General features: G+C 37.1%; 1 protein-coding gene across 4 annotated transcripts in view; it reads left to right on the top strand.

Annotated features, from left to right (window-relative positions):
- Positions 1-27,635, top strand: part of ADAM23 (ADAM metallopeptidase domain 23) — a 167,295-nt gene that overhangs the window by 113,931 nt on the left and 25,729 nt on the right. For 3 of the 4 annotated variants that reach the window (XM_003925736.4, XM_074399167.1, XM_074399168.1), the window contains exons 14-23: positions 219-267; positions 2,343-2,442; positions 6,163-6,234; positions 6,817-6,906; positions 8,197-8,277; positions 18,603-18,653; positions 19,371-19,434; positions 20,693-20,798; positions 23,833-23,952; positions 25,909-26,077. In XM_003925736.4, the coding sequence (XP_003925785.2) occupies positions 219-267; positions 2,343-2,442; positions 6,163-6,234; positions 6,817-6,906; positions 8,197-8,277; positions 18,603-18,653; positions 19,371-19,434; positions 20,693-20,798; positions 23,833-23,952; positions 25,909-26,077 (902 nt within the window). The remainder of the gene's footprint in view (positions 1-218; positions 268-2,342; positions 2,443-6,162; positions 6,235-6,816; positions 6,907-8,196; positions 8,278-18,602; positions 18,654-19,370; positions 19,435-20,692; positions 20,799-23,832; positions 23,953-25,908; positions 26,078-27,635) is intronic. The other variant, XM_039470105.2, reaches the window with a different exon arrangement.

The following is a 27,635-nucleotide window of genomic DNA, read 5'->3' as shown; positions in this document are numbered from 1 at the left end:
AGCTGTTTTCTTAGGAAGTGACCAATAATTCTGGAAAGGATAAGAAAATATTGATTTAAAAAAAATAAATTTTGTTCTATAAGACTTCACATTCCGTGTCTGTTTGCCTGACATGGAATTGGTAGTAAAGAATTATTGTAGGAGTTGTAATACCAATTAAATATGTGACTTTTTTGTTTCCTTTTTCTTCTGTTGCTTTTATTATTTTGTTGGACTAGAATGTGACTGCACAGAATCCTGGGGTGGCTGCATCATGGAGGAAACAGGGTAAATTTTCATTATGTGTGCATTTGATATATGCCTTTTGCGAAAATTGCTGCATAGAATTAGAAACAAGGTCTCTCTGGTATTGATCTTTTAGGCTAAGCACAATATAAAATCAATAATTAAGTGTCTGATATTTTTAAACTGAATGGGCAAATTTACTTTATATTTTAATTTTTTATTTAAGGTTGATGATAAAAGTAAAATGTATTAACTTCTTATTAACTCTTGAAGGAAGCACATTATTAAAGGCTTCTAACTTTAGTGGAGGCATTAATTTTTTAGTACACTTAGATTAAAAGCTGGTTGTCTACCTGAAGCAGTCAGTGAAAATCAATTTAGTCATCAATTTACATCTTAAGGAACTGGTAAATATATATGTTTACGGTAATAAAAATTATACTATACTGTTTATAAATCAATAAAGCTTTTCTAAAATTAAGACAGGCTTATTGTGTCTAAATCAGGTCATCTTCTAGTAATAGGCGTTTGAACATTCCCTTACTTTTCTTTTGTGAATACTTTGGGAACTAGCGCAGCTTCCCCAGACTGGTGTTGCTTCAGTGAACCAAGGCCTGGAAACATTGCCCTCTTTCATAGGGACCCCTGCCGCATGGGAACCACTACCCCCAGACCCCCTAAACCATAGACTACTCCTAGTAGAGAGGAGAGGTTTCCTCACCCATGTGCCTCTCTTGCTTTCTTTGCCACCAGACACCTGCTCAACACACCAACCATTTCTAGTCTTACCTCCATTCCTCTGAGCCCTGGTTGCCAGCGGCCCTGACCTACTTGGACAGAGTCCATTTATTATTCTTTCACCAGCCCCACCTAGGAGTCCAGGGTGGGAAGAGTGTGGGCGTGAAGGTTTGCACAGTTGGTCATTATCCTTGCCACTTTAGAAGGCAGTTCTAGAAATGGAGTATAAATGTGAAACCCTTAACTTCCACGGTTCCCTTACTATTACCCCATAATTTAGTAATTTATAGCTTAACCAGGCTTTTCTAGGGAGTACCATAAGAAGGTAATACCTATAATATCGGTTCTATAGGGAGATGTCTTCTGTCTTCTAAATTAATCTGAGTTTTTTTTACAGTGATTCTTCATAGGAGATATTATAATAAAGTATTTTAAAGTTAATATATATTTTCTCAGGAATACATTTCTGTATAGTTTTTCTAAGGGGTTCCTATCAACAGTGGCAGGTTTTACATACTTTATAAACTACCTTCCTAACATCAGAAAGCATAAAATTACTGAATTACTTCCTGGAATAAGTGGCCTGTCACTCCCAAGTCAATCGTTGTTATAGTCACACACTGTATTCCTGAGGAATAGGTGTGTGTGTGTGATTCAGCTTAACCACAACCATTTGTATAATATTCCCCTGTGTTCTGACACAGAGGTATTAAATTTGATTAAGTAATTCACTGAGAGGCTCATTTTCTATTCTTGCTTAATAATGAATATCACCAAATAGTCTTTGAAATTGAGAATAAAGAGCTATTATTCATGGGAGCTTATCCCAATTCTCTTGTCACTGTGCATATACATGCTGAAAACATATATATATATATATACATACAAGTATGATCTAACACAGCTCTTTAGGGTTTCCTTGTTTACCTGAATTGCATTGTTGGCCTGAATGATATAGTCTTCAGTAAACTGGCCCTAGTAGGTTGATGAGCTCTTCTTATTTAGAACAGAGGCAAAAAAAATGTTTGATTTTAATGAGACATATCAAATAAAAATTAACAAACTTTAAAATACAGCCTATGTGAAGAGGTTTTGTAATGAGCTTTTTAAAAACCATTTCTAGCCTGGTTACAAAAGGGCTTTTTGCTGAGGAGGTTTTAACATAGTCCCCAAATCTTTGATTTTCTTTGAATTTTCATCTCTGCAAACTCCACCACACATACTTAAGTTGCAATTTGAACATAAGTGCCTTGCCAAAACTTGTGTAGATTCATTTGGATCCAAAGTGAACATTTCATTCCAATTTTGGGGTTTTAATTTTCTTCTCTGATGATTGCTTTTGGTAAATTATTTACATAGTTCATTCTTTGTTTCCTCAGGGTGTCCCATTCTCGAAAATTTTCAAAGTGCAGCATTTTGGAATATAGAGACTTTTTACAGAGAGGGGGTGGAGCTTGCCTTTTCAACAGGCCAACAAAGGTTAGTAACTTAGAAAATGTACTAAGAAAGTATATTCTTTCTCTAGTGTTTTACAGTGGAATAGTGCTGGATATCAGATGCCTGTCTTGGAAGGCAGGTATTTTTGTCAATCAGGTTAATATTTAGTTATAAAAGGCCTTATCATGTTAAAAATTGAGTCCTGTTTAAATGAATGACAAAACCATAGATTCAGTGTTCTCTGTTTCTGGTTTTTCAGTGCTAGCTAGAACTCCCAAATCCTCCCTTCCAAAAAGCAAACAATTCTTCAATTATAATATCTTTGAGATTTTCATGTTAAGATTTTCACTCTGCTGCTAAGAGATGGTGGGTTAAATTAAGATAAAATATTATTTTAACCAATTTCTCTGATAAAAATTCCATTTCTCCTTGACATTCTTTCTATGGACAAGTATTAGTTCATTTTCACCCTGTTATAAAGATATTATCTCAAACTGGGTAATTTATAGACAGAAGAGTTTTAACTGACTCACAGTTCCACATGGCTGGGGAGGCCTCAGGAAACTTAGAATCATGGTATAAGTAAAGGGGAAGCAGGTACCTTCTTCACAAGGTGGCCAGAGAGAGAGAAAGAACGTGAGGAAGTGCCACACTGTAAAACCGTCAGCTCTAGTGAGACTCACTCATTCTCCTGAGAACCGCATGGGGGAAACCACCCCCATGATTCAGTCACCTCCCACCAGGAAGGTCCCTCCCTCAACAGTGGGGATTAGAACTCAAGATGAGATTTGGGTGGGGACACAGAGCCAAACCATGTCAGGGCCTAACTAATTTCTTGACTTTTTTTTTTTTTTTGAGTGATTTGTCCTCCTGAAACATTAGTTCCTTAGGAATATCAGCCAGCCAAAAAAATTACCCAAGGTATTTATGGATACCATAAATACACATATGTGTTTTGTTTGTTTGTTTGTTTTTGAGACAGAGTTTCACTCTTTCGCCAGGCTGGAGTGCAGTGGCACAATCTTGGCTCACTGCAACCTCCACATCAAGCGATTCTCCTGCCTCAGCCTCCCAAGTGACTGGGACTACAGGTGTCTGCCAGCATGCCCAGCTAATTTTTTGTATTTTAGTAGAGACGAAGTTTCACCGTGTTGGCCAGATTGGTTTCGATCTCCTGACCTTGTGAATAACCTGCCTTGGTTTCTCAAAGTGCTGGGATTACAGATGTGAGCCACTGTACCCCATCAAATACACATATGTATTTATAATGTATAGTCTGTTTACCTGGTGGGGGGGGCCACATTGCCAATTGGCATTTCATCAAACTTTGTGTATACAGTCTCACAATCCTTTATTCACATAGTTTTAATTCAAAAAACTGAAAATTTTCAGAAGCGTTTTTTATGTTTGTGGAAAACACATTTGACAGTAAAACTTGCCCTAAACTAAAAATATTTATACCTCATAAGGTAAATATTCATAAGTCTTGCTGCAGAAATATTAACTGATTATAGGGTGTGTCCTAAGCCCCTCAGGACTATTACGTAGAATACAGTAAATGCATCATACTTCTCTAAACTTCAGCAAAGCCAGAAGTCTCAAACTCACCAGCTTTGCATAAATGGGGGTTGTGGACCTGCAGTAGCATGTTTGGAAATGAAGTTGGTCAACAGGCAAAAAGATAGGATCAGTGCTAATCTGCAGATGGTATAGAAATCCTAACGTGGCAAATTTCGTATTTCTTTTTAAAATACTACTGCATGAGTCAAATATAGCTCATTGCTATTCAAAATGTTTAATACTGTGCAAATTGAGAGAGCAGTGAAATAATGTTAACATTTTTTAAACAAAATCAATAACTAATGTGGTAACTGACAGGATAATTAATTCACTAACCAATAATTAAATGACACTATGTAGTCAGGAGATGATCGCTTAAGGCCTGACATCTGTATAAAATCTCAGTATGGCTGTGGAAAAAGAAACAGGACTTTTAACGTGACCTTGCATAGTTAAAGTTAGTTGCCTGCTTTTCATAGCATTGGTCTCAATGCAAGAGAAATCCAAAAGCTTCAAAGTGCTCAAAATGGGTGAAATAAGCAAAAATGAACGAATGTGAGCTGCTGGCGTTTTTGAATTGCAGTGTACATGGCTAATTTTACCACCTTGCAGCTTACCAGCTAATTGTAAGCATCATGCCTGAGAAAACAACTCTCACTTGTTTGGAAAGGTTCAGGTTTCTAGCATATGCTTAAGGGTCCATCAGTGGATTTCTGAAATTGCCTATGAGTTAGGAGAAAATTATTCCAATAACTTGGAAATGAAATAAAAATAACTATAAATCGTCTATTTTTAAAGTTAGTAAATATGGAATTATGTTTTTTAAAACTACATAGAACAATGGTTAATAAACAACTATGGATTCCAGTGGAATAGTATCAAAGAACCGACTTTTCCCCCAAGTGTTTTGAATGTATGTATATGCTTGTGTGTTGTGTGTGTGTGTGTGTGTGTGTGTATTTTTACATTATACTTGTGCGTATTTTCTGTGCTTTGGGACTCTTCCTCACTGCTATGTTTTCCACATGGTTGGAGATCGTGACCCATCTCAGGATGAAGGCAGAGTACAAAGAAAGAACGAACGGGGAGCCTGGTATGAAGTGCTGCCCATGTTCTAATCAGCCCTTATCTTTTCCATTTTCTCTTGCCTCCTGATCAAAATAACACAGAGATGCACAATGCTGCTTTTACTCATAGGACTTTGCCACAAGGAGATTCCTACCCAAGTAGTCTGGAAACCTTTTCTTCTCATAATAGTTTTGCCTTTCTGAAAGTGGAAGGAGGATCAGTTCTTTCTCAGGTGAATTTTGTGGAAGGCAACCCTTCCTCGAGGTGTGTGCAGCTGCTGGGGATGGAGCTTGTTACTCCCTCTCATATTCAGGGCTCAGAGCATTTGGGTGGGAATGTGCTGCTCCAGACTTCATTTAAGGTGTAATGATTATGCCCAGAGAAATCCTGCCCCACTCCCTGCCACCCCCGGAAGTATGCATGCTTTTCTTAAACAGTCAACTACGTTTACAGTTGCTCTATGATGTAGTTTATCTGGCAAGCAAGTTCATGACGCCAGTAGAGTAGATTTTTCTAGAAATTGTACTCTTCTATTGCCCTAGGAATGACTGAGAGACTTCTATATATCCATATATGTGTCTTATGCTTTCAGACACTTGAGATTTCTTTTCAATGAGAATGATGGGCTTGGATTTCTAGCAACATTTTTTTCCTCTAAGTTTACTTGCATTTACTTGATTGTACATATCACATTTGGCTATGACTGAAGCATTTTTATCTTTTTAACAGTTTTTATTGCTTCTTAGCTGTCTTGAGACAAATCAGCAAATTAGGTATCTGTGAGCCTTATTAGCAATGCATTTTAGCTCCATTAGCAAATATGAAAAGTGATCTATTCCTCTTGACAGCTTATCTCCATAAAAAGCAACTCTAATGCTAGAGGTCATCTCCGGAGCCATGGCAAGAGAATCCCCCAAGAGATATTGCCCCATTTCTGATATATATTTTTAAGTGTTATTAATAAATGAACAGTATTTCCTGCACAGTCATTATTTATAAGATGCCTTAGCAAGAGGTCATAGAAGAATATCACATGATAGCTGATTATAGGGCTCTTGTATGTGGCCCAGTTGGTATGTTGATTTTTCTGTGATAAATTGAAACATTTTTCCCTTCTTTCCCTAATCTCTTTAGTTATTTGAGCCCACGGAATGTGGAAATGGATATGTGGAAGCTGGGGAGGAGTGTGATTGTGGTTTTCATGTGGTAGGTATAAGAAACCTCTACTTACAGCACAGATCTTACTTGGTGCAAACAGGAGTAGCGTTTGTGAGAGGGCAGCACATTCACTGTGGTCTTACTGCTTTTCTTTCTCATCTCTCTGATCAGTGCTTAATTCAGCTCAGACCCGTTAGAATTAGTTATATGGCCTTGTCTGAGAAAACCTAATGGATTCTTCTAATTAAATTCCCTACCTCTTAAAAATTTATAGCACGTATTCATCTCAGATAAGTTGTACCAAATTGTAAAACATTCTTTCCATGTTGTATGTTATTTTTATCTTTATAAAATAGATTGAGTATTAGAATGTAGTGGAGCTAATCAGAGGACAGTTGTCTGCTAAAAATATAAGCTTTGTATTGAAGTCCTTTCATAGAAGATCTTACTTTGCTGAGAAGTATGGCAGGAAGGAATCTATCCTTGTTTAAAGTGATTAATTCTTTCCTAGAATATTTGCTTACTATTGTATAATTGTACTCATTTAGAATATGCATGCCACATATGGAGAGAATATAAATGACCAGCAGGTAAGGCTCTTCGCTTACTCACATGAAGTGTTTTCTCTAGGAATGCTATGGATTGTGCTGTAAGAAATGTTCCCTCTCCAATGGGGCTCACTGCAGTGACGGGCCCTGCTGTAACAATACCTCATGTCTTGTGAGTTTTCTAACAGTTTCATCTTTCTTTTAATTGACAGATTATTCAGATATCTCAGTGTGTACACTGAGCATCTGAATAACTTGTTACAAATTTCTTGGGTGCAGTGTGCATATTAGCCCTACAGTTTTGTAGAATCAATGTCTTAAATCCTGTGGGCCACAACATATATCTCTCCTATAACTCACTACCAACCGTCTTATCCTCCAATGCCTCATTAATAAAATTACCTAAACTCCTTCCAAAAGAGTTGCCCTACTAACACAGATGAATTCCAAGTTAAATTTTTTTGTAGAGGAGGGCCAATTTCTGTGGTCTTTTTAATAATATGGCCTACTTATAATAACATTTTTCTTCAAAACTTACTCTAATTTATTTTAGACTTGAACATAAAAGTTGGTGTTCATATTTTCCCATTGGGCTTTTAAAATCCTCTGTAAAGGCAAGAAAGTGAGACAGGAAAGTAACATATGAATGCATCCTCATATATGTATGTACACAGTTTGTGTGTGTGTGAACATATACAGTCTTCCATCTACAGAGACCACCAGTTAGTTTTGAAAAGTCATTTTAATCTTCCCTTTTCTCATATACACAACCTTTAATATTCCTTATAACCATAGAGTTACATAATTTTATTTTGTCAATGTTAAAGGGCATTATGCATTATGGTATTTAGAAGATTCTAGTTTAGTTTCTCCTTGCTTCATGTTCCCAACCAGATTATAAATTGCTTGAAGGTAATGGGCTCTTTCACCTTTTACCCACACCCTCCCCAAGTAAAATGGTTTGTATAGAACAGGCATTCCCTGGGGTTACTAAAGGTAATTCATATGAATTTATTAAAATTTGATTATCTATATTTAGCAAGGACAAGTTTAATATCTATGCTAATAGGTTATTTAATGAAGGTTGTGTATATAAACGAATTCTTCAGAGAGATCTTAAATATTTATATTATAGTGTTTTGCTATTTTGTCTTAAGCCAAACCAGAATTTCTTCTTTAGGCAATTTTCATCACACTGTTTTCTGAAAATAGTTCTCTGAGACAGTGGGTTTTGAAATCTGAACATTTAAAGCTTTGGTTGGTGATTCATCTTTAGTATAGAGGGTAGCATCTGGGCCTTGTTTCTATTCTGCAGTAGGGTATTCTGTCTTGCTAATTCTTAAAAAGAGTTTGGTGTTAATTATGCGAGAGTACAGGCATTGTTGGTGACTCTAAGAATGTTATAATAACTCTCTGAAATATTATGTAATCCTAACTCTTAATATTCAATTTTGATTTGCAGTTTCAGCCACGAGGGTATGAATGTCGAGATGCTGTCAACGAGTGTGATATTACTGAATATTGTACTGGAGACTCTGGCCAGGTATGACACACTGAGTTTTCGGTAATACATTTTACTTGTAAGTACAGGATGAGTATTCCTTATTCACCATGCTTGGGACCAGAAGTGTTTCAGATTTAAGAGTTTTTGGGGTTTGGAATATTTGCATATTCATAATGAAATATCTTGGAGATGGGACTCAAGTCTAAACACGAAAGTCATTGATGTTTCATTATCACTTTATATACATCACCTGAAGGTAATTTTATGTAATATTTTAAGTAATTTTGTGTATTAAACAAAGTTTGTGCACATTGAACCATCAGAAAGCAAAGATATCACTATCTCTGCCACCCATGTGGTCCAGTAGTTCTATGGTATCACCATCATTCCTGACTCTGAATCTGTATGTTACCAATAGCCAGTCATTCTCCTGTACTTTTTCACACCTAAGTACTTAACAGTAAAGAAAAAAAAAAACAATTGACATATCATTAAGACATTGAAAAAATAATGGGTTCATGGTAACCAAGCAGCACAGTAGCATCACCCAAATACCTGTATCAGCTGTTAAAAACAGCAACAAAGAAAATTGCAGGGTTTCAGTCACTGCTTATGATGCAGTGTTTTCAACCTTTCAGAAGGTTACTATAAACTGCGTTTTATTTTATTTTTTTTAGTTGAGAAGAAACATCAGAAACAGTCGAGGGACCAGGAAGTGGGTCCTCTAAGGATAAAGGGATTTTCTGCTGGATGGGTTTTTAAAATGTTTCCTCCAGAGTCATCTGCCTCATTAACAGAGTTTTTGTCTTAGAAGTCTCTCTTTGACTTTGTTAGGTTGATGCAAAAGTAATTACGGTTTTTGCCATCAAAAGCAATAGCAAAAACCACAGTTACTTTTGCACCAACCTAACATAAACTGGCATGATGTCTTGTTCTGTTATGAATGCACACCTGCTCCAGTTCTTCCATAAGCCCATCATACACTTTCACCATATGTCCATAGGCACTTCTGCAGTGTTAATGACGTCATCTTCATCATCACATCAATGCTCAAAAAGTTTCAGATTTTGGAGCATTTCAGATCTTGGATTTTTTTATTAGGGAATCTCATTCAACCTGGCTCAACCTGTACATATTCTAAAGTTTTCAGTATAGATTACATATGTGAATATGCTTTGGTTCCTTTGTTTTATGTTTTGTTTTGCTTGGTTTTCTGGTTATTTCTAGCTCTTCACCATACCTTTATTTTAGGAAAGTTTGGTGTGGTTTTCTTTTTTTGTTGGAGGGAGGAACCTAAATCTCTTTTTCTTCCTAATTTCTGCTCATAATTAGTTCTCTTTATTATGATTTATACGCAATTAGTTGGTTTTTCTTTTCTGTTCCTCACATCTTAAACAGTACATTCACATTGATGAAGCACTAATGTACTGTTTTCAAACATTTTAAAGCCACAAAACTTTTACTGGACAAATTTTTGATGGAAGCCCAATGTAGAAAATAAGGAACAAGCAGCACTACTCTAGTCGAGGTGGGATTGGGAGCAGAAGTCCGCCTTTCCTAATTCTCTGTTGCCGCGTCTATCCCCCATGGGTAGCCCTGGCTTTATGGCCTGTGTGGTTTGGCATGATCCTCTTCCCATTATGTCACATAATTACTATTGGCCTCTAAAATTCCTTCTTTATATAATGCTTATGTTTTTAATTTATACAAATTATTTCATGTGTTTAATTTATACATATTAAGTCTTTATTTGTCATTCAAATGAATATTTGTTGAGGGCCTACTATGTGTGAAGCCCTGCTCTAAATGCTGGGACATGGCCTTACTCTCATGGGACCTACATTCTGCTGGGTATAGAAAGGCAAGTAAGTAAACAAAAATATCAGACGGTGATAAGTACAAGGCATAAAATAAGGCGAAGTGGAAAGAGTATAGCGTAGGATGTGATAGACAGGGTGATCAGATATGTCTTCCCAGAGGTGATGGCATTGAAGCAGAGACACAAATAAGAAGGAGCTCATCAGTAAACAGTGAGTCCAGAAGCTTAGCTTCTCCATGAAATGGAATGAAAGCAAGCATAGCTGGAGAACAGCGGAGACATTTCAAAAAGGAAGTCAAGAATCAGGGCAGGTAGGGACATGTAGACATGCAAAGAATTTTAGATTTCATTCTACCTTCATTTTAATTCTGACATTATTTTAAAAGCATTTCCCCATACTATTACACAATTTTTATAAGTAATTCTTTTCACGATTGTATGATAGTCTGTCATGTGGATTTATCAGTTGATTTATACTCAATTTGTGTATTTAGATTTTGGCAGTGTATTATTAGTAATATAGAAGTGAACATCTTTGTGAATTGCTAAATGAGTGTTTCTTGTTCAGGATTAGCTCCTTAGGACAAGTTCCTGAAAGTGGGGGTTACCTGTTGCTAGGCATTGTGTTTTCCAGGAAGCTCCAAAAAGAGTACACTTGGCAGTCAAAATATCACTTTTATTATTGAAAATGCCTAAGTTGAAGGCTGTAGCTTAATATGAGGGCTAAAAAGTTATCTTTAAAATCCCAGTTCAGGCTATAGCAACAGGTTACTGACAAAATTGGGTCCAGAGGGAAAATATATGACCTGAAGAACCAATGGAAAATGCATGGTTTATGTGGGTAGGCTTGTTTCTAAAAGAAGAGCAAAACTGAGGCACAATGCCTAGTTTGTCTTCCCAAATTTATCATTGGTCAGTCGCTCCACCTCCTAGTGATGGAAGTGAGTAAGGCATAGGGCAGCTGGGGTTACACTGCGTTCTTTAACTGGAAGAAAACATGAGGAGAGAGAAAGAAGGGTTCCTAATTAACATTTTTGTAAATGTGTTGATATATATTATTTGAGGCTCAATTCAAATGGACCCTCTTAAAGAAATAATACAGTGCAATATGTTCAAGCCATGTTTTCATGATTTTTATGCATATCTGTTTCTTAGTCATTGCAAAATGACTAAGTTTTGAAACTTACTCATTTTGCAATGACTAAGAAACAGATATGGTTTTTTTTTTTTGCAAATTTTCTGTAATATAATGACAAAGTATGAGAATGGTAGGTTCTGTGTTTAATGACAAGTGTATTGACAATCCTGGTATACTGTTTCACTGAGTGTTTTGGTGACTATGGCCTTATAGTATAGTTTGAAATCAGGTAGTGCAACGTCTCCAGATTTGTTCTTTTTGCTTAGTCTTGCTTTGGCTATGTGGGCTCTTTTTTGGTTCCATATTAATTTTAGAATTGTTTTTTCCAATTCTGTGAAGAATGATGGTGGTATTCTGATGGGGATTGCATTGAGTTTGTAGATTGCTTTTGGCAATATGGTCATTTTCACAATATTGATTCTACCCATCCATGAGCATGGGATGTGTTTCCATTTGTTTGTGTCATCCATTATTTCTTTCAGCAGTGTTTTGCTGTTTTCCTTGTAGAGGTTTTTCAACTCCTTTGTTAGGTATATTCCTAAGTTTTGTGTTTGTTTGTTTTTGGTTTTGGGTTTTTTTTTTTTTTTTTTGCAGCTATTGTAAAAAGGGTTGAGTTCTTGATTTGATTCTCTGCTTGATCACTGTTGATGTATAGAAGAGCTACTGATTTGTGTACATTAATCTTGTATCTGGAAAGTTTGAATTCTTTTATCAGTTCTAGGAGCTTTCTAGAGGAGTCCTTAGGGTTTTCAAGGTAAACAATCACATCACCAGCAAACAGTGACAGTGTGACTTCCTTTTTAGTAACTTGGATGCCCTTTCTTCCTCCCTCCCTCCCTCCCTCTCTCCCTTTCTTTCTTTTCTTTTCTTTCTTATTGCTCTGGCTAGGACTTCCAGTACTATGTTGAATAGGAATGGTGAGAGTGGGCATTCTTGTCTTGTTCCAGTTCTTAGAGGGATGCTTTCAGTTTTTCCCCATTCAGTATTATGTTGGCTGTGGGTTTGTCATAGATGGCTTTTACTACATTGAGGTATGTCCCTCATATGCTGATTTTGCTGAGAGTTTTCATCATAAAGTGATGCTGGATTTCATTGAATACTTTTTCTGAACCTATTTAGATGGTCATGTGATTTTAATTTTTTTTTTTCCCGCTTACTGGTGTTCAAGTGGTTTTTATTTTTAATTCTGTTTATGTGATGTATTGCATTTATTGACTTGTGTATGTTAAACCATCCCTGCATCCCTGGTATAAAACCCACTAGATCATGGTGGGTTATATTTTTGATATGTTGTTAGATTCAGTTAGCTATTATTTTGTTAAGAATTTTAGTATCTATGTTCATCAAGGATATTGGTCTGTAGTTTAATTGTTTGGTTATGTCCTTTCCTGGTTTTGGTATTAGGGTGATGGTGCCTTCATAGAATGAATTAGGGAGGGTTCCTTCTTTCTGTATCTTATGGAATAGTGTCAAAAGGATTGGTACCAATTCTTCTTTGAATGTCTGGTAGAATTCTGCTGTGAATCTGTCTGGTCCTAGACTTTTTTTGTTGGTAATTTTTAAATTATCATTTCAATCTCCCTGCTTGTTATTGGTCTGTTCATGGTATCTAATATTTTCTGATTTAAGCTGGGAGCACTGTATTTTTCCAGGGATTTATCCACCTCTTTTAGGTTTTCTAGTTTATGTGTGTAAAGGTGCTCATAGTAGCCTTGAATGCTTCTTTTGTATTTCAGCAGCGTCAGTTGTAATATCTCCTGTTTCATTTCTTAGTGAGGTTATTTGGATTTTCTGTCTTCCTTTCATGGTTAATCTTGCTAATGGTCTATCAACTTTATCTTATCAAAGAACCAGCTTTTTGTTTCATTTATCTTTTGTATTTTTGTTGTTGTTGTTTCAATTTCATTTAGTTCTGCTCTGATCTTGGCTATTTTCTTTCTTCTGCTGGGTTTGGGTTTGGTGTGTTTTTGTTTCTCTAGTTCCTTAAAATGTAACCTTAGATTGTCTGTGCTCTTTCAGTCTTTTTGATGTAGGCCTTTAGGGCTATGAAATTTCCTGTTAACATCACCTTTGTTGTATCCCAGAGGTTTTGATAGGTTGTGTAATCAGTGTCATTCAATTTGAAGAATGTTTTAATTTCCATCTTGATTTTGTTTTTGACCCAATGCTCATTCAGGAACAGGTTATTTAATTTACATGTATTTGCATGGTTTTGAATGTTCTTTTTAGAGTTGATTTCCAGTTTTATTCCACTGTGATCTGAGAGAGTACTTGATGTAATTTCAATGTTCTTAAATATATTGAGGCTCATTTTATGGCCTATCATATGATCTTGGAGAAGGTTCCATGCACTGTTAAATAGAGTGTGTATTCTACAGTTGTTGGATGAAATGTTCTGTATATATCTGTTAAGCCCAATGGTCCCAACGTATAGTTTAAATCCATTGTTTCTCTGTTGACTTTCTGCCTTGATGTCCTGTCTAATGCTGTCGCTAGTGGAGTATTGAAGTCCCCCACTATTGTTGTGTTGCTGTGTATGTCATTTCTTAGGTCGATTAGTAATCGTTTTATAAATTTGGGAGCTCCAGTGTTAGGTGCATATATGTTTAGGATTGTGATATTTTCCTGTTGGACAAGGCCTTTTACCATTATATACTGTTCCCCTTTGTCTCTTTTATCTGCTGTTGCTTTAAAGTTTGTTTTGGCTAGTATAAGAATAGCTACTCCTGCTTGCTTTTGGTGTCCATTTGCATGAAATGCCTTTTCTACCCCTTTAAGTTTATGTGAGTTCTTAGGTGTCAAATGACTCTCCTGAAGGCAACAGACGGTTGGTGAATTCTTATCCATTCTGTGCTTCTGTATCTTAAGTGAAGCATTTAGGCCATCACAGTCAATGTTAGTATGGAAATGTGAGGTATCATTGCCTTCATCTTGCTTTTTGTTGCCTGTGTACTGGATTTTTGTTTTTTGTTTTTGCTTTCTAACTTGTATTTTTGTTTTATAGGTCCTGTGTGATTTATGCTTTAAAGCGGTTCTGTTTTGATGTGTTTCCAGGATTTGTTTCAAGATTTAGAGATCCTTTTAGCAGTTCTTGTAGTGGTGATTTGGTAGTGGTGAATTCTCTCATCATTTGTTTGTCTGAAAACGAGTGTATCTTTCCTTCACATATGATGTTTAGTTTCATTGGATACAAAATTCTTGGCTGATAATTGTTTTGTTTGAGGAGGCTGAAGATTGGTCCCCAATCCCTTCTAGCTTGGAGAGTTTCTGCTGAGAAATCTGCTGTTAATCTGATAGGTTTTCCTTTATAGATTACCTGAGTACTTCTGTCTCACAGCTTTTAAGATTGTTCCCTTTGTCTTAACTTTGGATAACCTGATGACAATGTGCCTAGGTGATGATCTTTTTGTGATGAATTTTCCAGGTGTTCTTTGTGTTTTTAACATATGCATGGCTAGGTCTCTTGGAAGGTCAGGGAATTTTTCCTAAATTATTCATTCAAATATGTTTTCCAAGCTCTTAGAACTTTCTTCTTCCTCAGGTACACTGATTATTCTTAGGGTTGGTTGTTTAACATAATCCCAGACTTCTTGGAGGCTTTGTTCATACTTTCTTAGTTTTTTTTGTTTTTGTTGAATTGGGTTAATTTGAAGACTTTGTCTAGCTCTCAATTTCTTTCTTCTCCTTGTTCAATTCTATTGCTGAGACTTTCCAGAGCATTTCACATTTCTAAAAATGTGTCCAAAGTTTTCTGAATTGTTTTAGTTTTTTTTTCTTTAAGCTATCTGTTTCTATTAATATTTTTCCCTTCACTTCTTACATCATTTTTTGGATTTCCTTGCTTTGGACTTTGCCTTTCTGTAGTCTCTCCCTGATTAGCTTAATAACTAACCTCTGAATCCTTTTTTCTGGTAAATCAGGGATTTCTTCTTGGTTTGGATCCCTTTCTGGTAAACTAATGTGATTTTGGAAGGGGTTATTGAAGAGCCTTGTTTTGTCATATTACCAGAGTTGGTTTTCTGGTTCCTTCTTATTTGGATAGGCTCTGTCAGAGGGAAGGTCTAGGGCTAATGGCTGTTGTTCAGATTTTTTTGTCCCATGGGGTGTTCCCTTGATATAGTAGTCTCCCCCTTTTCCTATGGATATGGCTTCCTGTGAACCAAACCACAGTGATTGTTGCCTCTCTTCTGGGTCTAGCCACCCAGCAAGTCTCCCCAGCTCTGGGTTGGTACTGGGGGTTGTCTGCACAGAGTCCTGTGATGTGAACCTTCTGTGAGTCTCTCAGCCATGGATACCAGCACCTGTTCTGGTGAAGGTGTTGGAGGGTGCAGTGGACTCCATGAGGGTCCTTAGCGTTGGTGGTCCAATGATCTATTTTTGTGCTGGTTGACCTCCTGCCATGAAGTGGTGCTTTCCAGAGAGCATCAGCTATAGTAGTGTGGAGAGGGACCCACACTACTATAGCTATAGGCGGGGACTGGGCCCTAGAACGCCCAAGATTATATGCCCTTTGTCTTCCACTGTAATCAGCCCTTCAGTTTGCATGGGAGCTCAGTGAGGGCCTGTGACTACCAGCTTTCTTCCAGTTTCCTGACAATGGCATGACTCAGCAGAGGCAGCCATAATCTTCCTAGGTACAGAACTCCAGGGACCTGGGAATTTTAGCCCCATCCCCTGCAGCAGTCACAGCAAGACCTGCTCAAAGATAGTCTGAGCTCAGACACACCTAACCCTGCCCCACCTAATGGTCCCAGCTTGGAGAGAAAAGGGCTTCAGTTCTTCCCCCACCTGTGAAGTCTCCACACCCAATTCATGCCCTACCCCGAGTTATGGCCAGGAGGCTTCTTGCCCAGTTCAAATTGTTAGAAAGTTTAGCTAGAGATTTCCTTCTTCCTGTGGAGTTTTACCCCCTGCTCCTCTGGCCACCCTCCCAATGGATCCCTGTGGTACCAGGCAGGAATGAGCAGCTAGGGGACCCAGCAAGCTCCCAGGACCTTTCTGCTGCTTCCCCCACCCCTATATTTTGCTCAACTCTCTAACTTGACTCAGCTCCAGGTAAAGTCAGAAACCTCTCCTACAAAAAAGACCTTCAGCTTCTCCAGTGTAGGTATGTGTTCAATAGAGGAGGGTCTCCTTTTCCGCCTTTTGGGGTACTCACAGTATTTGGGTGTCTCCTGGGTACTGCAGGAGCAGTCTGCCTCCTTCAGAGGGTCTGTTGGTCTTGAGATTGCTGGTTTGTTCTTGCAGTCAATGTGGAGCTAAAATTCATAGTGCAGGCCTCCACGCATTGCTCTGTCCAGAGCTGCAATCTAGTCCTGCCTCCCGTCCAACAAGATCCCCATCATTGGTTGTATTAGTTTTAAAGTGAGTGAATAATTAATGATAGTTGATTAATGAGGTAATGATTGCATTTTGAATGGCTCTGGATGGGTGAAAGAAACCACAGGGATTACAGCTTTTGTGCAGTTGTGTAGTTGTATATTTCTGCTTTTTTAGTGCTGACTCCTTGAATACTCATTAGGTTGAATAAAAAGCTTGGGCAAATGAAACTTGTATGAGTCAGTTATTCTTTAGAAAGGTGTAGAAGCAAAGCCTCTGCCTTGGAATATTGGTTAGGAAATTACTGCCTCTTAGGAATGCTACATTAGTTCTGTTATCTTTCTGTGGTGAACTTGATAAATGGCTCAATATGTACAGCATAGAGTAACATAGTTGTATCTGGTTATTGGGAAATTCATTTATTTTCTCTGTCAGCTCACAGTACTTGCACATCTGCCACATGGCTGGTGGTGTTGTAGGTAGTGGGGCAGCAACAGGTAACAAAACATAGAATCCTGCCTGCCTGGAGCTCACATTATGATGAGGGCAACAATAAGCAAACAAGTAGTAAAACATGAATTGTCAGTTGGTGCTAAGTGCTTTAGAGAAGGAAAAAAAAAGAACTTGTAGACTTCTCTAATAAACAAACAAACAAAGAAAACCTTAAAGCCCTTATCCTAAATTCGCACAACTGCAGAGAGTGCCAGCATGGGAGGGGTTGCGACTTTGAAGAACGGGGGTAGAGAAAGCCTCTTTGGGACGATGATACTTGAGCAAAGCTCTAACAAAGGTGAGGGAATGAGCCATGCAGAAATCCAGAGCAACAACGGGAGAGCAAAGGCAAAGGTTGTGGGTGGCAGCATGTCTGGTGTGTCTACGTGGAGTCACGTCAGCCATGGTTGAACAGAAAATGATGTCACAGAGATGACAGGGTGAGAGAGTGTAGGAGCAGATCATGTTGAGCTTAGAAGGTCATTGAGTAAGTTGGGAAATGGAAGATACATGTGATTTGATATGTACCTTTTTAAAGAGATCACTCTGATAGCAATGTAAACTCTAAGGTGACTAGGGTGGGAGCAAGGGACTCAGGTGGGAAGCTTTTACAGTAATCCAGGTGAGAAGTGGTGGTTGCTTGGACAGGGTGTGAGCAGTAGGGATGGAGAAAAGTGGTCAAATTGGAATTATATTTTGAAGATAGAACTAGCAGGATTTATCGACAGACTAGATGGAGGGAGAGTGAGAGAGTAGAGGAATAGAGGATGACTATGGTCTTTGGCTTGAGCAATTGGAAGGATGGAACATCGTTTACTGAGAAGGTGAAGACCGAAGGAGGACCTCGGTGCACATTGCTGTTTCTTATTAGTTTGCCATGCCTGCATATTTTTTCTTTTTGTATTTGTTTTAAACACTGTAGCAGAGCCTTTGACTTGACCTTTTTATATTCTCTTGAATGTGGTAAATAAAATGTACAGAGAGTAATTTTGGGGGGAAATGAAGTTTTTTTTAAATGATTTGATACAGACTTATAAAAAGAAATAACCATCACATCACAGACTGTTCTAACATGCCTGTGCTTTGAAGAGGTCAGAACTATTAATATAATGGAGGTATGGCACTTATTTTGTGTGGAAAGGCAGAGTATGTCTCTGTTTCACTAAAGTAGCCTATAGGTAAAATGTCATGATGTCAAATGCAGATTTGACATTTTCACAGAGCTGAGCAAGTTCTTGTAAATTAGTTTCTTGAATGTGTCCCCTCATATGTACCAAGCTGATTCATTTCCTTCATTGTTCATTTTAATCTCTTCTAATTTTAACTCTGTAGGCAAGTGAATGTGACTTGTTATTCTGGTCCACCTCACCATAAACAGAGGAAACATATAAAACACATGTAATATGTGGTCTTTATTTACTTATTTTACCAATAATAGGATAAATAAATTTGAATTAATAACTTAAGAAGTTGCATGTGTTTTTCTCAATGCTTCTAGTTATAGATAGCCACCATGCTTGCATTTTTATATAGTATGCACATTATCTGAAGGTACCTAGCATGCTGAATATTAACTAAAAAGGTAATATTTTGCAGTGCCCACCAAATCTTCATAAGCAAGATGGATATGCATGCAATCAAAATCAGGTATGCTGGGCTATAAATTTTAAGTGTAATTTAAAAAGGATTAGTTGGAAAGTTTTTTTTTTCCTTTTTTGATAAATATTAATATAACTTCAAAGGGAATTTTACTCAAGTAAATAATTACGGTGGGATCCTAATTTAGAATTGCTTCATGTATGCCAAATATTAAATATATTTACCTCTGGTGACAAATTGTCCAGATTAAGAGAAAAAAACTAATGTTAATAGCTGAAGAACTGGAAGTCTCATTTATTGAGTTATGACCATCTTTCAGTAATTTCAGCCTACCTGTTGTGGGAAAGAAAATATGACAATCTGTCATGAGTTTTTTTTTTTTTCCTGGAAGCCATATTATAACCTGCACATGAGTATCATGATGTCAAATGCAGATTTGATGTTTCTAACCATCCATACACAAAAGAAGCTAAAAATCTTTTTGGTGTCTCTCACAGAAATGTACCAATCTTTGTTTACAGTAAAATTTCAAATTTTTGATGTTTAGTTTAGATTTAGAGAGCTGCACAATGAGTGCTGTTTTGAATTCTACATTTTTAACTGTTAGTCTTAAGATGTGTATGATTCTTATAGGTTACTATAAAAATATTAGGGTATGGAATGAAAAAAACCTTGTCCAAGTCAACTAGAGGGAGACATTGTAGTAAAAGTCTGGAGGAAAACGAACTGACTCTGTGTGACTCATATATGTGCTCTCGTCCCCAGGGCCGCTGCTACAATGGCGAGTGCAAGACCAGAGACAACCAGTGTCAGTACATCTGGGGAACAAGTAGGTTGCATCTCCTTGCTTGGTGGTTACACATACCATTTTCTCTTAATAGTGTTCTTCTCTGCCGGTCTTGCTGAGAGAGAGGCACAGCTTGGAGTGATGTTTAAAAAAAAAGAACCTAAAAAGGATGAGAATAAAGAGAACTGTGAATCTTAGTCACAAAAACTGTAGAAAACAACTGCTTAAGTTGGGTACTTGTCAGAACTGAGCAGTTCCATTTAGTGGCTGTGGTTCTCAGAGAAGAATGTTGCATTCACTTGCAAAGATTGGGCTGAGTTCAGTGTGATTATCCAGCCACTTGTGTGATTTGTGTTGTACCTTGGATTTAACATTTGACCCCCCCCTTTTTTTTCCCATTAACACACACAAGTTAGCTTTCTGGTTTTTACCCAGGAAAATACCAGATTTATTTTTTAAATTTTGTCATTTACTGTCTCACTTTAAAGTGAAGAGATGCAGATACTTTCTGAGATGCAGGCAGGTACATGGTGGCTATGGTTCTTATTACATTTCCTAAAAGTTCATGCACATATTCTCTTCCTGACATTTACATTGCCTCTCCAATGAGTATCAGTTCATGAGGGCCAGATGGGAAGAATGAGAAATGAGTCTGCCTTGCTGGCTGAGGCTGGGTTCACCCCAAAGGGGAAAAAAGCACACAGAAGAACAGGGCTCCGGCGCAAGTGATTTTAGAGTTTGGCAAATATCATTTATTTGAAAGATTTACATTCAGCACTTTAGTTTTGACAGAGAAAAGATAATAGAGACACATTTGTATTTTGAAAGGTTTAACTATCAAAACTCAGGTGCCAATATAAAATCTCAATGGGCTACAACTTTATAATTAATCTCCTAATATTAATAGAAAAGAAGATTAAGAATGTTAGTTTCCTGTGTATTGCTGCACTAATTACTGCTGATAATCATTCTCATCTTCTATCTTCAAACACACCAACAAGGATTGGAGAGAAATCTGTTTCTCAGGCTAAAAACAGTGCTGTGTTAGAGCTTTTTTGTATTAGCTTGCAAGAGCCAATTGTTAAATTTTTAAAAATTTTACAAGCCAGTGGACACCACATTGATAGTGTGAGATCAGCCATGAAGAATTTACACCATGGAAACTTGCAAATGCTACAAATCTGGGTGTTCTTTTTCCTTTTTCTGGAGAACCAAGTGTTAAACACTTACTGCCACACTATTGGTTATGGATAACAAAGAAAATAAAGATTAATTTTCTTCTCTTACCTGTCTCCAAAAGAGGCTGCAGGGTCTGACAAGTTCTGCTATGAAAAGCTGAATACAGAAGGCACTGAGAAGGGAAACTGTGGGAAGGATGGAGACCGGTGGATTCAGTGCAGCAAACAGTGAGTGGTCAGCTCTGAGGGCATAATCACTGGACTTGGAAACCCTTACACAAGTGCAAAATGAGCACAAAATAAATGCTACTGATTTTTTTCCTAAGCGTTCACCTATTCAAAAATTTGAAATATTTATTTTTAATAGATATTATTACATCTAGAGGCAAATAGCTGTAAACTGTTACTGTGCTACAGACTCATGCCATTTCCACAGAATTCAGATTTCTCATGTGCTGCATTTTACTTTGTTTTTGTTCTGACGAGATACTTTGCCAAAGTATTACAAATTAAAACTAGCTTTTCATTTTCTACTTTTACTAGAATATATGGCCTATGATGTATTAGTATATGTGGATATTTTTGTGACCAACATGAAATCTTACTGTATTTTTTTATTGTTTCACAAGTGTAGTAACATTTGATTTAATCAGACATCTAATGTCTACATCAGAAATTTTTTTTCCTTCTAAAAAGCATCTAGTTAGTGCATATTAGAGGCATCTTTACTCAGGAAATGAGATGCTTTCAGAGTACATTGATACTTCTTTTTTTCTATTCTTTTTTTTTTGAGACTGAGTCTTGCTCTATCATCACGGCTGGAGTGCAGTGGGATGATCTCGGCTCACTGCAACCTCCACCTCCTGGGTTCAAATGATTCTTGTACCTCAGCCTCCTGAATAGCTGGAATTACAGGTGCCTGCCACCATGCCTGGCTAATTTTTGTATTTTTAATAGAGATGGGTTTCACCATGTTGACCAGGCTGGTCTCAAACTCCTGACCTCAAGTGATCCACCTCCTCAGCCTCCCAAAATGCTGGGATTACAGGCATGAGCCCACCATGCTCAGCCCAATATTTCCCTTTGATTAGCTAAGGAAAGTTAGAATTCTCATTAATTAGGTTATTAAGGTTAATTCAGTTACTGTAGATCAATGGAATTATTAATAGTTCAAACCTCTTTACTTTTCCTTCTAAAGCAATGAAAATTCTCCTAACTTTGAAGCAGGGCAAGACTTTAAGGGAAGCTTTATTCTCAGTTAATGATCTCTGTGCTATATTTTATGAAACTGCAATTCCATGTAGTCTTTGTCAATGGATGAGGCCATAGTAGGCAACAAATCTTTGACTATAATTTAAAAAAAATTAAACCAAAATAATAGAAAACAGAGCTTCCCATCTGATGTCTCATGAGCGAAGCACAGATGTTCCAGTCCTTGAGATGTCACAAGATAGGTGCAAGGGGAACCTGAGGTAGTCAAGATTCATGGGATTGGACATCTTGAATTTGATTAGCTTTATTCTTACACCCCATGTCCTAGAGATATCTGATTATCTCTCTGTGTCTCATGACTTCAAAAAGTTTGAGAGGCATTGGATTAGATTATTGTAAAGCATAGCTTTTGAAGATCTGATAATAGAATACCCAATCCCCAATAAGTTAAGGGAAATTAATGTGTTTTGAAACTTGAAAAAATTGTGAAATAGGGCAGATGTGGTGGTTCATGTCTATAATCCCAGCACTTAGGGAGGCTGAGGCGAGTGGATCACTTGAGTACAGTTCAAGACCAGTCTGGACAACATAGTGAGATCTCATCTCTAGTTTTTAAAAATGGTGAACTATATAAACATAAAAATAAGTAACACATAAACATATATTTTACCAAATAAATATGAAGTGAACTCCCATGCCACTCCTACATGGGTCAAGAAATAGAACATTGCAGCATCCCAGAAATAGTGCAGATACTTTGATCCTGACATTTGTGGCAGTCACTTTCTTGCTTTCCTTTAGAGTTCTACTGCCTAAGTTTTCATCCCTAATGCTTCATGTATTATATTGTATTTTGCCTCTCACATCCAGCATTTTTAGAGTTTTCTGTGATGTATATAGCTATCTGCTGTTCATTTTTATTGTTCATTTCACTTTTATAAATGCACATTTGAATGAATATACTATACTTTAGTTCTCCAATCTGTGTTGATGAACATTGGATTGTTTTTATTTTTTGGTTGTTAGGATCTATGCTGCTGTGAATATTCTTATATATGTAACCTAGTATACATTTGTACCTGTTTCTGTAAGGCCTATACATAAGTAGAAAAATTGCTAAGTCTTAGGGGATGTTATCAGTATTACCAAATGATGTCAAACTGTTTTCTAAAATGGTTGAACTAGTAAATTCTACCATCAGTATTATGTATATGAGAATCTTGTTGTACCATGTTTCAGCAAAACTTGGTATTATCAGACTTTTTACTTTTATCTGTTCTGGAGGATGTGACCTACTATATTATCATGGTTTTAATTTGCATTTCCCCAGATTACAAGTGTAATTTAGCACATTTTCATACATTTATTGGAATAGATTTCCTTTTTTGGGGTTGTGCCACTTCAATTCTTTGCCCATTTTTTAGGAGTCATTGTTTACTTAACAGATAGACTGGAGGTAGTGGTCCTCATGGTGCATGAGTTTAACAAGGTCATCAAAGACCCAGATAATTTCTGCCCCTCTATTCTGCAACCCTTAGCATATTAACTTTTTGTCCTTATGCTTTGTGAACTCATGATTGTGAAGTGGATGCAAAAGCTATGTATTCAAAGGTGGGAAGTAGGGATAGGAGCAAAAGGTATTCTCCCTGTCAGTCTCTAACCTTTTATCCAGGAAACAAAATCCTTCCAGCCACTCCTGAGCTGACTCTTCCTCACATCTTCACAGCCCAGGGGCCAGTTTTAACTCTAGGAAGATGAGAAGTGGAATGGATAGGAAAGTAGGTGTCAAGAACGGAAGTACCAAGAATAGCTTAGATACCAGTCATGGTCCATCTTTCAGGGCTGGGCACTTTGCTGTTCCAGGCAAAACTGTGATCCTCTTAGCAAAGAGGGAGGGGGTTATCACCTACCACTGATAAATAATCAACTGTTTTTGTTTAGGAAGAAAGAGAATATTTTTAAAATGTGAATAAATGTGGACTGAATCATTTTGATTTTTTTAGCTTGATTCCTCCTGTCTGGTCTGTTTGTTTTTTTAACACATGTTCAGTGATGTGTTCTGTGGATTCTTACTGTGTACCAATCTCACTCGAGCTCCACGTATTGGTCAACTTCAGGGTGAGATCATCCCAACTTCCTTCTACCATCAAGGCCGGGTGATTGACTGCAGGTAACATAATGTTGGAAGAACTAATAAGCCATGAGAATTACAAATTTCACAAAAATCAAAAACCAAAGATTTTTCTAGTTGTTACAAGAGGAAAGTTAATTTAGATTTTATTGTCAACTTTTGTGTTGACAGTCACTTAAAAAAAAAAACAAAGTTGTATATTGACTTGCAGCTTACATTTGCTCAAAATTAGACTAGTTAGTAGTAATATGACCTTGTTCATCATCATAATTTTAAGAGTAGAATTATGGTGTTCATTCTAACCCATTATTAAAGTTTTAAACATTAGAGTATGCCACTATTTGAACACTGTGTGTGTGTGTGTGTGTGTGTGTGTGTGTGTGTGTGTGTGTATGTGTGTGTGTGTGTTTTAATGACTGAAAAAAAAAAGAATTTAAACTATGCTTTATGTAGTATATGGTTTGGAAGATGGCTTAACAAATACCTAATCACATAGAAAATATTTTTTAAAATATTATGTATAGCTATAAGCAAACATTTGATATCTAGTTGTCTGTGAGTATAAGGCTTATTTTTGTTTAGCCAGGGAATAATATTATATTCCAAATAGGTATTGTTCCCTTCAGAGTCGTCATAATTCTGAGATACTGTTCTCTTACTCAGTGGTATTGTTGTTGCTCGAAACACTTTTCGCCTTCCCCCTACAGAACTGCCTTCAACGTCTGCAAACTTTTACTTTTAGTACCCTTAGAGCACCATATTGTAACCTTAAGTGAGATAATACAAGATTTGGGATTATCCAAAAATAATTTTAGTACTTTGATTGGGTACCACTAAATCGGATAATGCTGTCTCAGTCAAATGGTTACTTTTTTTCTGGCTTTTAAATGGTTCTGAAGGCAATTCTAACAGGGTCTTCATAAGATCCCTCCTGGAATAAATTTGTAGTCTTCTAAAGCTAGTTACTTTGATGTATACAAACTTTATTTGAATGTGTGTTTTCATGCCTTTAGGTAAAATAGCCTTGTTAAATTATATTGTTGTATACTAAACTAGCATATTTGCAAAATATTCAGCAAGTTAATTCTATTAGTGACTACAGCATTATCATTCAATTTCAAATTTTCCTAATTTTGAAATTTTAGAAGTAAGCACTGAAACATGAAATAATCTTATGAAAACACTGTCATATATGTGGTCTGTCATTGACTGAAAGTTTTTACACAATGGTAAGTACTTGCCTATCTAAACATAGAAAAGTCATACTACTCCTTTTCTATGTTTAGATACGTTTAGATAGGCAAGTAGTTACCATTGTGTTATAATTGCCCAGTACAGCAAGATGCTGTGTAGCCCAGGAGCCATACTAGACCATATAACTGTGTAGGTGTATAGAAGGCTATACCATCCAGGTTTGTGTAAGCTCATTCCGTGACATTTGCACAAAGACAAAATTGACTAAAGACACATTTCTTAGAATGTCATCCCGAGGATTAAGCTAGACATGTATGTAAATATCAATAGAAATTAACCAGTTTATTTTTTTTCAATTATAGATCATTAGATCTTCGAAGTAAGAATAATACTTTTCAAAATATTTTTATTTGCTGTTTTTGTTCATCATCTGCTTTCTTCTACCATGCCACATCTGAAAGCCTTGGAGAGCTGATATATTTGCTTCTTTTGTTCTCATATGGATACTTCTCCTCCAGTCTTAATATTGGGTCTTGAAACAAGTGAAGATTTAGAATATACTTTATGCAAATGACATTGTACTGTACTGTAACAATGATAATGAAAGAGAGTTTCTTTTTCGTGCTCTTTTATTAAGGAAAGGTAGGCAAAGGAGAAGAGGAAGCAGAGTGAGATAATGCTAGGAGAAATCCACATCCACTGACAGCCTCTTTAGTCTCATGAAGAGCAAACCTCATTCATATTGATGTTCTGTTTCTAAGTGTGGTGCGAATGCTTATATGTATATCTTTTTCATTTTAGTGGTGCTCATGTAGTTTTAGATGATGATACAGATGTGGGCTATGTAGAAGATGGAACACCATGTGGCCCGTCTATGATGTGTTTAGATCGGAAGTGCCTACAAATTCAAGCCCTAAATATGAGTAGCTGTCCACTCGATTCCAAGGGTAAAGTCTGTTCGGGCCATGGGGTAAGTAGATATCAATGTGCCAGCTCGAACCTTCATGGTCTGGCATGGTCACAGTGGTTAGACTTCCATTCCAGCCATTTTCCTATTGTGGCTGTTAATATCTAAGCACTGATTATGATTATTTCCTTAGTACTCTTATCTTCTGTGAATAAACCATGTGTTAATATGGCTTCTTTTTGTTGTTGTTCTTGTTTTTTATCATTGGCTATTTTTATTCACTGCATTCTTCATATATGACTTGACACCTGTGAGGCTGGGCACGGTGGCTCACACCTGTAATCCCAGCACTTTGGGAAGCCAAAATGGGTTGATCACTTGAGGCCAGGAGTTCAAGATCAGCTTGTCCAACATGGCAGAGCCTCAGCTCTACTAAAAATACAAAAATTAGCCAGGTGTTGCAGCATGTACCTGTAATTCCAGCTATTTAGGAGGCTGAGGCAGGAGAATCACTTGAGCCTAGGAGATGGAGGTTACAGTGAGCTAAGATCATGCCACTGCACTCTAGCCTGGGCAACAGAATAAGACTCTGTCTCAATTAAAAAAAAACAACAAACCTTGACATCTGTGTATTAGTCAAGGTTCTCCATAGAATACATACATATATATGCACAAAAGGAGACATTATGAGGAATTGACCCATGTGATTATGGAGGATAAGCCCAACAATCTGCTGTCTATAAGATGAAGAGCCAGGAAAGCCGGTGGTATAATTCAGTCTGAGTCCAAAGGCTTGAGAACCAACAGAGCTGATGGTATAAATCCCAGTCCTAGGGCTGATTATGATGAGATAAAATGTCCCAGCTTATGCAGTGAGGCAGAAAATAAAGGGAACACATAAAATTAACCAGCGCATCACTTACAGTTAGAAGAAAATTGATAAGGCTCATAAAGGAACTATAGACCCCTGGTGACTGTTTTGTACAATTCAAAACAACTTGAACCATCTCAGTAATTCACTTTTAGCTACTCAGTATACATACTGAGTATCTATGTATACAAAATCACCCTTGAGACTGGGTCATTGATGTATTTCACATGAATAAAGTTGTACAGTTATGCTTGGACCATCGTCAGCCAAAGAGAAGATGGTGTCGATATTCATACCTGCACGCATCTGTAATTCTGTGAACTAAGTGTTTGGGCGAGTTGCTCTTACTGGTAAACCTAATCTTCATATCTATCCAAAAATAAATTTTAATGCTTATTTAAATTAGGCTTAGCTAAAATAAGGTATTTCAAAATGTGTACAGACTTCAGAGATGGAAAGAGTGAAGAAACTGTGAGCAACAGTATAAAAGGGAGATACTGGGATAAAGGTAAAAATGATCCAAAATAGACAGATAGGCAGGTGATATGGAGTAGAACAAGGTGGGAAAGCCCAAGAAGCTTGTGCCTAACAAGTATCTAGTGTTTTGAGTTTGGTTGAATCATGGCTCATGGGGAGACAGAGGAGACAGTATCAATTAATGATTAAGAGCATGGATCTGGGGGCTAGAAATAATCCTGGGTTTGAATCCTGGCTCTACCTGTTGCTATCCAGTGGCTTTGGGAAGTCACT

Source organism: Saimiri boliviensis, chromosome 5, assembly GCF_048565385.1.
Source record: "Saimiri boliviensis isolate mSaiBol1 chromosome 5, mSaiBol1.pri, whole genome shotgun sequence".
NCBI classification, from domain to species: Eukaryota; Metazoa; Chordata; class Mammalia; order Primates; family Cebidae; genus Saimiri; species Saimiri boliviensis.
Note: the sequence above shows the minus strand (reverse complement) of the source record. Positions and strands in the feature narration are given on the sequence as shown.